Genomic DNA, 11,180 nt, shown 5'->3' with positions numbered 1-11,180 from the left:
TTTCTTCTAAAACCAGTTAAAATTGAAGTCAAATCTTAAAAGTTCATACACACATTTACCTTCAGCTTCAAATTTTCTCAATGAAGAAGAATAAACCTTCAAAGAGACAAGAGAGCAGCAATTCCACCATTGACAGCCATTAAAAAGCTTTGAAGCTTTGAATTCAAATTTGGGTTTTCAAAAATCATTATTTGTTTTGATTGGGTGTTGTTGTAAATAATTGGGAATATATTTTGGAGTTTATATCTCAATTTTGAGGGGTTTTGGTGAAGATTTAGACTTGGTTTTGGCTGAATTTCAGATTGAAACTCGAAGAAGAAGAAGAAGAAGAAGAAGAAGAAGAAGAAGAAGAAGAAGAAGACATGACATACATTATATTGCAGTAATTGTAGAAAAAATGTAGATAAATCGTAGACTGTTTTCTGCAGAAGATTTATAGAAGTTTTAGTCGTTTTTTATTTGTGTAAACAGAAAACAAAACATCTACAATCAGAATACAAATAATCCATAATTTATCTACAAAATGGGTACATTGAATTTTAATATCTTAATTCCCATTCAATTGTAGCTTAATTGGTATTTTCGACATAATTACATTTTTTGCAGAAGATTTGTAGAAGTTTTGGTCATTTTTGATTTGTGAAAACAGAAAATAAAGCATCTACAATCAGAATACAAATAATCTACAATTTATCTATAAAATATCTACAAACTGGGTACATTGAATTTTAATATCCCAATTCCTATCGATTGTAGCTTAATTGGTATTTTCGACATAATTGCATTTTTTGCAGAAGATTTTGTAGAAGTTTTAGTCATTTTGGATTTGTGAAAACAGAAAATAATGCATCTATAATCAGAATACAAATAATCTACAATTCATCTACAAAATCTACAAACTGGGTATATTGAATTTTAATATCCCAATTCCTATTCGATTGTAGTTAATTGGGATTTTCGACATAATTACGTTTTTTCTAGAAGATTTGTAGAAGTTTTAGCCGTTTTTATTTGTGAAAACAGAAAATAAAGCATCTACAATCAGAATACAAATAATTTACAATTTATCTACAAAATATCTACAAACTGAGTACATATTTGGAATCGACATGCTTCCCCTGAAATGTATGTGTCACATTTTTTATACATATTTTTGTCCAAAACAGTACTAAATCATTCACTTTAATACAATTTTTATACAATGTTGTTCAACTTTCATACAAATAGGTAAATGAATAAAAGATAAATAAATAAACAACAGTCTACAATTTATCTACAATTTCTGCAATATGTCTTCTTCTTCTTCGAGTTTCAATCTGAAATTCAGTCAAAACCAAATCTAATCTTCACCAAAACCCCTCAAAATTGAGATATAAACTCCAAACCATATTCCCGATTATTTTCAACAACACTCAATCCAAATAAATAATGATTTTTGAAAACCCAAATTTGAATTCAAAGCTTTCAAGCTTTTTAATGCTTTGTATTACTGAAGTTTGCGATTGAGAAATAGAGAGAGATGTAGAGAGAATTTCTGGAAATAGAGTGTATCTCAAAAACAAAGTATGGAAAATCTTGTTCTGCATTGTGGAAGATCAGAGTGAAGCCGACGATAATTATGGAATGTGCGTGATTTGCGTTGGGGAAGATCTGAAAAATATTTAATTCCCCTTTTTTAGCGCGCAAAATAAGAAATCATAAAGTTACAATGATTCCTTATTTAATGCATTGTATATATTAAGTAAAAATACTATTAGCATAAATGATAATAAACAAACTATGAACATATTTGATAATATAGTTCCTATGGTATATATCCGAAAAAGCCTCATCCTAATTTCAACTATCAACCCTATATTTTTCTATTGGCAAGCTGAGCCAGGTGGGCCCCTGGCCCAAAAACATGTGGCCGACACCGATGTAGAATTTTGGGCAAAGAGCAAACGCGTTTTGGGTTTCTCTATCGGTTCTCTATAAATGTCCCATCTATCAGATATTTTCAACTCCTTTTTATCTCCTCACGCTTCTCATTTTTTTGGAAGCGTATTTCTCTCTCTGTCTTGTAACCCTAGAGAAAAAGGGAGAAATCCTTGGAGGTGGAAGTAATTTGTGTCCACTTATTTTTTCTTATTTATTTTAAGGTCTTCAATTTTTGCTGTCAGATCGACATCGTCAGGTATAATTCTCTATCAATTTCTGATTTGTTTAATGTAATACTTCAGATCTGGATTAACTATATGTTTTTTTTTTCATTCAATCGCTGTTATGTGTTATCAAATGATAATCTAGGGTTTCAGATCAGCTTTTCTTTCTTTGTGGTTGATTATTTGTCCTCAAATTTATGCCTTTTGAGCTGTCATTTAGGGTTAATGGTTACTGCTCCAGGTGACTGCAGAGCTTTGAATTAGTTTTCCTGCGCGTGATTCTAGACCTGCATATGTGTTTTTCTCCTTCTGACTGGAAAAGGCTAGCTTGGACCAGCTTAGTTTTATTACTTATACCATGTTTTTTGTTTGTTTTTTAGATGACATGTACACGCAAACAGTGATTGTTGTAGGATTGAGAGATAGTTATTGAATGGTAGTTCATGATTGTTGTAGTTCAGGAGGTTACTGGAGCGGTTTTCCTACTAGCGTAAGAGAAAAGGAAAAAGAAAAAGAAAAAGAAAAAAAGAAGTGATATAGGATGTGTTTGGTGCACCCATGGGTGGCCCAGTGGTCATTGAAGTGGGGTGGAGAACCTGCTTAGCATTAGAACCCCGTACTTCTGCTGATGGGTGGTAGCAAGTACCCGGTAGAATAGTTGAGGTGTACTCAAGCTGGCTGAGACACCGTTGTGATAAAAAGAGGGATGTGTTTGGTGTGGAAGAATTTTCAATTTCCATGTTTGGTTGGTCAAAATATTCTGGTAACACAATTTCTCTAGGAGCACAAGTTCCTTAAAAATTGAAAAAATGACCACTTCCCTAGTGGGAGTAGGGAAAACAAGTTCTATAAGTGGCTTTACACGTGAGTGTCTCCCCCACCCCCAAACACCAAAAAATAAGTAAGAAAATTATTTATTCTCCAAGATAACATTTTGTTACCTTTTTCAAAAAAAAAAAGAAGATAACGTTTTCCTTCATATCAAACACATCCATAAGCCTTATAAGTTTAGGAAGAAACTATTTTGGCTTTTGGTGCATCTTGCTATGATATATAGCTGTCCTTCTGTCCAAGAGTATTTTGTTTAAATTTATACCACGTAGCTGTGATCTGTGTCTACAAATTGAAGTGATTGAGTCATCTACTGTTGGATACTATTTTTTTGAACTAGGCATCTCTTTAATTGACATTTTGTTTGGCTGTAGCATGCTTGCTTTGCCTTGACTTAGATAACTACTACTACTACTACTACCACCTTTTTCTAAGTTGTGGTTGGTCATTGGTGATACAAAATAAAAGGAAGAAGCTTTTTTGTAGTCCTTTTTTTTCAGCATAGTTGCTCATTTCTCTCCAAATTTACTTTTCATAATTTTGCACGCTGATGTTATATGAGTCCAGTGGTCATTGGAGACTGAAGTTTGAGATGGCCGTTGTAACTGCATCTTCCGCTGGTCCAAGTTATGCGCCAGAAGACCCTACCCTCCCCAAACCATGGAAAGGCCTAGTTGATGGTACCACTGGATTCATCTACTTCTGGAATCCAGAGACCAACGATACCCAATATGAGAGGCCTGTTCCCTCTTCCCATGCAGTGTCTGCTCCAGCACATAAGTCATCTGTATTTGTAAGTTCATCTGTTGAAAAGCCTTCTCAAGGTCAACGCTATGATGCAGACGGTGGACACAACAGAGGTAGCAATAACAAGGTATCATGTGAAGGGAGATCAGTTGTCTAGTTTTAATGTATCTCTGTCAGTTTAGTTCCTTCTTTCTCCATCTCTTTCTCTCTCTCCCCCCATATCCCTTTTTCTAAAAGAACAGTTTTTTTTCCTGTATTCAGTTTGGACACAGATACAACAAAGCGAATATGTTTAACTATTTGTTGGTTAAGATTTTTTTTGGGATTTCATATTATCGTGTTCTTAAATCCATTTGACATCATTGTCATTGATTAAAGAGAGATTGTCAATGGATAGGTCATTTCTATTTTTGGGATCCTTTAAAATCTATCATTTATGTTGTCATCAAAAGAACTAAGTATCAAGTATTAATAATGAATTTTGGGGTTGAATTATCTTATTATTATACATATGCTTTTGAGCCTGTATATTTTACAAGGGATTCTAATTTGTGAAAAAGAGAAGGTGGTCTACGGTAACTCAAAAAGAGGTTGAAATATCTTTTAGTTTGCACTTTCCTTGTATCTTTGTGGAGACCAGTTCTCTTTTTTTTTTTTTTTTTTTTTTTTTTTGTAGTTTTAGCTGAGAAATGAGCAAAAAAGTATTAGCATGTGGTTAAAATTAGGTTCAGTTCTTAGTTGAAAGGAAAAGAAAGATCTGTCCCCTTACTTACGCTGATAGGCAATGGGTAATGCAGAATTTCCTAGAGGTTATGAAGGTTTTTATTTAAAAAAAGAATCTGTTCTTAAGTAGTAATTATGGGTAATGGTCAACACTAAATTGCTATAGTAACTTGAACTTTAGTAGTCTAATGTTATTTGAGTTTACCCGTCAGGTTCCCCCCTCCCTGGATTTGTTTCTTTATATTTATCTCTCTGTGTGCAAGTTTCTTTTTCTTATCTTTTTTTTATTTGGTAGATTGCAAGAAGCAGTTCTGATCGTTTTCATGATGGAACATCTGTCCATGAAGGCTATGGTTCTCTAGGTGTAGGAAGTGACATATCTCAAGAATCCTACTGCCGCCGCAATGAAATCTCTGTTACGGTAAGAAACTGTGTCTTCTTGATTTATCTGAAGAGCCATTTCATTTCATTTCACTTTTGGAATTTCACTTTAAAACTCAAATGGGTGTTAACTTGATCTCTCGGAGGATGATTAGTGTTTCCTATGATTTCAATAATTGTGAAATGAGCCATCTCGTTTTTTGCATATTAGCATGTGTCTATTGGACTACCGGGGTTGCAAAATATATTTGGTGGTTTCCTGGAAAGGTAGGATATAATTTAGGCTTTGCACATTTAACAATATGAAGGAAGTCGTGAAGATTTCAAATGTAATCTATTTAACATATAGTAATTGCATTTGATTTTCCTATGCCTTTTGTTTCTTATCATGTTTACGAAAGGCATAGGAATACCCCTCCATTATAAACATCAGATGCAAGTCTTCGACATCATGTAAAGATTTTTAAGAATTTTATACCCTAGCTAAGTCAACACTAAATCATAAAGCACAAAAAAAAACACAAGATTGAATGTGAAGATTTCAGTGAACATTACATCATAGGAAAGGATCATAGATTAGAGTTTATTTTCCACTTGTTGAACTTCATTATCATCATCATTAGTATCTAGCTCAACTACTTTTTGGTAGATAGCTGACAATTCATAGAATATGAATAGCAAAAGGCTCATAATGAAAACAGGTGAATGAATTGTTTCAAATTATTGTTCTTTTCATTACATTTTCAAAAAAAAAGCAGGTGAATGAACTGGAGAAAGATTAGTAATGTGAAAGCAAATAAGGGAGCTAGCAGTATCGTTGTAGAGAATAGCATCCAGATTTCTAATTGAGAATAGCAGTGTCGTCCATATTGCAATATGAAAGAAAAACTTGACAATTTCGCTCGATCAACCAGAAACTTTGGTAAAACAGATGCCCTGCCTATAAGTGCGCGCCCTTTCCCATACTATGCTCTGCTCCACATCCAACACTATAAAATCTTTTTGTTTCAAAAGGTTTTCTTATCCTATTGCATCTGTGAGCTGCCACTATCTTTTGGTGAGAGTTGTATGGGTTTGGACAAAGTAAAAGGTTGTCTTATCGCATTCTAGAGGGCAATTCTCCTCCATTATCATTAGGATGTTGCAGGGTTTGTATGACATGTTTCTGTATATTGAGCTATCTTCACTTGGCTACAGTTGCACCAAGTCTGAATTATTTCATCTTTTTACTACTACAGCTTGGATGATTGAAGGTCTATAGTTTCTTGATTTGGTTTCATTAACTCAGAACACAAGTAAAGCACAAGAAATGCAACTTCGACTACCTTTTATTTTAGGGCCATCATCTTGAAGATGAAATTGTTTAGTCTCTTCTGTCTGGTACTATGTCTTGTGATTTTCCAGTTGTTTATTTGTCTTCTACCTGCTGTAGCATAAATCAGAACTCTAAGTGACTGTGTTCTCTATGTTCAGTTGAAAGTTGTATTAGTCTAGCTTTTCAAAAGAGCTTCATCTTCATCTTTCATGTTAATTGTTCTTCCCTCCCCACCCCCAACCTTGTATAAAAAATTGTCAGTCATACTCATGTTTGCGTCATACTTTCTGTTCCATTTGACAGGGAGGTGATGTTCCTGCACCTTTGACATCATTTGAAGCGACTGGGTTTCCTTCAGAGATTGTGAGGGAGGTATGAATAAACCCATTTCAATTTGTGTTTTAAACGCTCCTTCAGGAGAACCTCTTATCAAAGAATTTACAGTATAATCAAGCGTGTTCTTTCTAAATTTCAATGGTTGCTGGAGGTCCATCTTTGAGCTTCAGTACTCATCCATTTTCCCGTCTGTACTTTCACGCAGGTGCGATATTTGCTCCAAGGAGGAGCTAAATGTCGTACGCTGTTCAACCATCCTTTGGGGGCTTCCATGTATGTGGAGCACCCTTTTTTGGTGGACCAAATCGTCTGAAGGCTTTCCGAATCATCCATGTTCGTGGCTGGGGCTGCTGTCGGTGATGATTCAGTCTGCCACATGGTCCAAACTGAAGAAGAGGCGTCCTCCTGCTCTTGTTTGTATTAGCAAGTGTTGGCTGCCTACTTAAGGGGGATGATGCTTCTTCTTGTGTTGGCCATTCAGATTAGTCAAATAAGTGATCTATGAAAAACAATTCTGAGTTCGTATATATGCTGAATGATGTTGCCAACATTTACAGATGCATCAAGCTGGGTTTTCGGCTCCTACTCCAATACAGGCACAATCCTGGCCCATTGCCCTTCAGGGCCGTGATATAGTGGCTATTGCGAAGACTGGGTCTGGCAAAACTCTGGGTTACTTGATGCCTGCCTTTATTCATCTACAACAGCGTCGCAAGAATCCTCAATTAGGCCCAACTATTTTGGTACTATCACCAACAAGAGAATTAGCCACACAGATACAAGCTGAAGCAGTGAAGTTTGGGAAATCGTCAAGGATATCTTGCACGGTATGATGTTTATGACTTGTGACTGTCATAGTTTTAGTTCTATTACTCCCTCATAGTTTTCTGAAGTCTCACAAAAAGTTAGGCAGTCTGACCCTTGTCTTCCGAATCATGTCACATAAGGTGGAGTGAAGGGAGTACTAGAACTTAATTATCATTTTGAAGTAGTAGTGCTTAGTCTGGCATCTATTTTATAATTAGAACATTTGCTATATGACTTTCGTTCTTGCAACACTCAAAAGCAACAATGCTTTTCAGAAGGCTTTGGTTCTGGAATATCCCCACCCTATAGAATGCTACGTCTGGCTAGAAATCTAAAACTCACAGGTTAAATATTGCATTCTCCGTATTGAGCTGTGAATCATGCATTTTCTAAATTTTTTTGCAGCTTATTCCAGCTGCATACTCACCTGCATATAGAATAGTTGAATAGTTGCTATTCAACGAATGCAGAGATGTCAATGTCAATTACGTACGTTTGTTGATGAGCTTGAAAAATTATGATCTTAATTTTGTTTGAAAACTAACTATGATTTATGTTCTGATGGTTAGTGTCTGTATGGAGGTGCACCAAAAGGTCCTCAACTACGGGAGCTTAGTAGGGGTGTAGATATTGTTGTCGCCACTCCTGGTCGTTTGAACGACATCTTGGAGATGAGAAGAGTTAGCCTTGGTCAAGTTTCTTACTTGGTGTTAGATGAAGCGGATCGTATGTTGGACATGGGATTTGAACCTCAGATAAGGAAGATTGTGAAGGAGGTGCCTGTGCAGAGGCAAACATTGATGTATACAGCTACATGGCCGAAGGGGGTTCGTAAGATTGCTGCTGATCTATTGGTTAATTCAGTTCAAGTTAATATTGGAAATGTTGACGAGCTTGTTGCAAACAAGTCTATCACGCAGGTGTGTTTCTTTATTATTTTCCTGGACAGTTTTCATTATTTAAGATCTTTAAGTACTTGGCTTCTCCTTATTGGGGAAGATGGCTGGGAGGTATGATAGTAGAATCTAACTGATCAAAAAAAAGGTATTGTAGTAGAATCTGTATTATATATGCCTAAGCATAAAAGCTAAACCTGGTGTGGTTACAATTAATTCAAGTAGTTGTCGCTTGCAGCACATTGAAGTCGTGCTGCCGATGGAGAAACAACGGCGAGTAGAACAAATCTTGAGATCCAAAGAACCAGGGTCAAAAATCATTATTTTCTGTTCAACAAAGAAAATGTGCGACCAACTATCTCGCAATCTTACTCGCAATTTTGGAGCAGCTGCAATTCATGGGGATAAATCTCAGGGTGAGAGGGATTATGTATTAAGCCAGTTTCGTGCAGGCAGGTCTCCTGTGCTTGTGGCTACTGATGTTGCTGCCCGGGGTTTGGACATCAAAGATATCAGGTTGGTGCCATTAAACATAATGTTTGATTATGCATTGCTCACGTGCTCCTCAATTCTGATGTCTAATTGGATAAGAAAGTGTTGGTTACGGTATTAGACGTTGGATTGACATATGCTGTCCATTTCTTTATGTAGTGGTGTTTTGACTGGCTGCGTTGTTCAGAGGAAAACAAGTACTTTTTCATGCATAAGCTAAATTTGTATAACATACCAAAGTACCCTTAATATCTAGTAGTATTCAATGTGCCATGTTAATTTCTATAAGAGTATGTTAAGGAAAAATTACAAATGTTAAAATGACTTTCCTTATAGAAAGGTGGCTGTCTTTTAGGGATCGACAAAAACAGTAATAGGTCCCTTTGGTGTGTCTTGGTGGTTTTTTTTTTCCCAAGATGGATGTGCTTGATAACGAAGTTGGTGGTGAATGCATTGCCATGATTTGGATGATTAAGTAGACAGATTAGAAGTTGGCATTTACATTCTGTCCTAGAAATTGAACTTGAGCCAAGTAGTCAAGTTTCTCTCTACAGTTCTGCCTCTTAGTGTGGGATGTGAATAATCAATAACTACTTTGGCCTTCCATAAGTACATACAGCTCCAACTTGGACCATGGTCTTGGACCAAGACCTAATAGTATATTGTGATGTAACCTACTCATTTGATGCGCAATAAGCATAATATGTTTATGCATCCATATGCATATTCGTTTTTTGAAAAGAACAAATGAGGGTTTTGGAGTAATGGCAGTTAATGAGATCATATTGTCACAGGGTGGTGATAAACTATGACTTCCCAACTGGAATAGAAGATTATGTTCACAGAATTGGTAGAACAGGCCGGGCAGGAGCATCTGGTCTGGCCTACACATTTTTCTCCGACCAGGATTCTAAGCATGCTTTAGATCTTGTTAAAGTTTTAGAAGGTGCAAATCAATGTGTGCCAACTGAGCTACGTGATATGGCTTCTCGCGGTGGTGGTATGGGAAGGGCTAGGAATCACTGGGGTTCTGGCCCAGGTGGACGTGGAGGACGTGGTGGACCCTATAATTCCAGCTATGTTGGACGGAATGGAGGACATGGTTATGACCGGGGATCACGTGACAGGTATTCAGCCATTCATAAGTTCCTCTGGATTTTCTTTTTCCCTTTTTTACTTGGTTTTGACTAGTTTCTAATCATGTAGTGACAGATATGGTCATGGTACCTACAATGCGGATGCTCCACGGAAGCGCAGTCGTAGCAGAAGCCCCAATATAGGTTCAGGATGGAGTGGTAAAAAGAGCCGATTTACTGATTGATTTGATCAGGTTCTTCTGTGTAATAGTGAGCCATTTGCTAATGGATCTCATTTGGTTAGAAGAGTAACAAGGCATGATCCGTTAGTAAGTATACTGGGCTTCAGAGTGAACTGTAGGTGTATTGTTTTTTATTATATCCATGATATTTGTCCAGTTGGCTCTAGTGCCTGCTGGCCGCCTCATTTGCTTTTCGGGATTAACTGAAAGAAAGAGGACCCTGTCTTCTGGTTAAACCATCAATAGTAGTACTTCATTCTGGCAATTTTTTCTGAGCTTGTTAGACTGTGTTCTTGAAAGAATCATGGTACCTCAAGTGTAGAAAAATGAAAATGTTACATGAGCGCACACAACAGTGGAAAAGTTTCAATGTATGTAAACGTAAACAGTGTTAATGTTGGTTTATAATTCTTATCGTGCATTCATGTGTAGAGGAGATTTTTGCAGGCAATTGTGTGGTTTCTCCTAGTTAAATTCTGTGTTTGGCACTTAATGCTGTTGTAGTTGTGAAGTTTGTTCTTTTCATGCATAGGCCATTGCTATGGTTATTAAAGTTTCTCAGGGTATGGGAAGTAAGAGGGGGTTATCTTTCCCATATGTGCTAAAATTGAGGTGAATGAAACTTCACCCTTTTCTGTAGGAGAATTTGAGCATCTTATCTGTGACGCAAGACATCTTAAACAAAATTTTGAGCCGGCTCTTGGGAGATCACAACTGCCTATACAAATATGACTTCCTTTAGGGATGTTGGTGTTTTCTTTGACGGGCAGAAGATAGTGACATGTCGTTGCTTATCCATGCATTTTTTTATGAGGTTTCAAGAATTATATATCTATTCATTTGGCGTGTAAAGTCCTATAACTCGTATCAATCACTTCTAAATGATTATATGCATTCAAATGTGTGATTTAACATTCAATAAAGTGTGATAATCATGAAAGATTAAAGTTTAAATTCGCAAAAGTGATAAAAATCAAGTGCACATTTGCTAATCGAAGATAGTAATTACTCGATGGAATAGTGCAGTTGCGCAACAGTTGGCATGGACACTACCTTTATAGAAGCCAAAAAAGGTGGTGGCCATGTATTACTCATAATCAGTGACTCTTGTAAATGCTTACGTAAGCTAAATCTACTCCTAACAGTCCCACTTTCCAACATAAGAAAAAGTATTCTACCACATTAATTTA

At 36.4% G+C, this 11,180-nt stretch overlaps 1 protein-coding gene across 2 annotated transcripts; it reads left to right on the top strand.

Moving 5' to 3' along the window:
* Nucleotides 1–2,005: 2,005 nt before the first annotated feature.
* On the top strand, nucleotides 2,006–10,421 carry LOC104219642 (ATP-dependent RNA helicase-like protein DB10). 2 transcript variants are annotated; one of them, XM_009770346.2, is made up of 9 exons: nucleotides 2,006–2,176; nucleotides 3,543–3,849; nucleotides 4,741–4,866; nucleotides 6,445–6,513; nucleotides 7,035–7,304; nucleotides 7,854–8,204; nucleotides 8,419–8,696; nucleotides 9,467–9,799; nucleotides 9,885–10,421. In XM_009770346.2, the coding sequence occupies exons 2-9, from the start codon at nucleotides 3,568–3,570 to the stop codon at nucleotides 9,991–9,993; spliced, it is 1,818 nt and encodes a 605-aa protein (XP_009768648.1). In that variant the 5' UTR covers nucleotides 2,006–2,176; nucleotides 3,543–3,567; the 3' UTR covers nucleotides 9,994–10,421.
* The last annotated feature ends 759 nt before the right edge of the window (nucleotides 10,422–11,180 follow it).

This window comes from Nicotiana sylvestris, chromosome 9 (genome assembly GCF_000393655.2).
Source record: "Nicotiana sylvestris chromosome 9, ASM39365v2, whole genome shotgun sequence".
Classification (NCBI taxonomy): Eukaryota; Viridiplantae; Streptophyta; class Magnoliopsida; order Solanales; family Solanaceae; genus Nicotiana; species Nicotiana sylvestris.
This window is presented reverse-complemented; position numbering and strand designations above follow the sequence as displayed.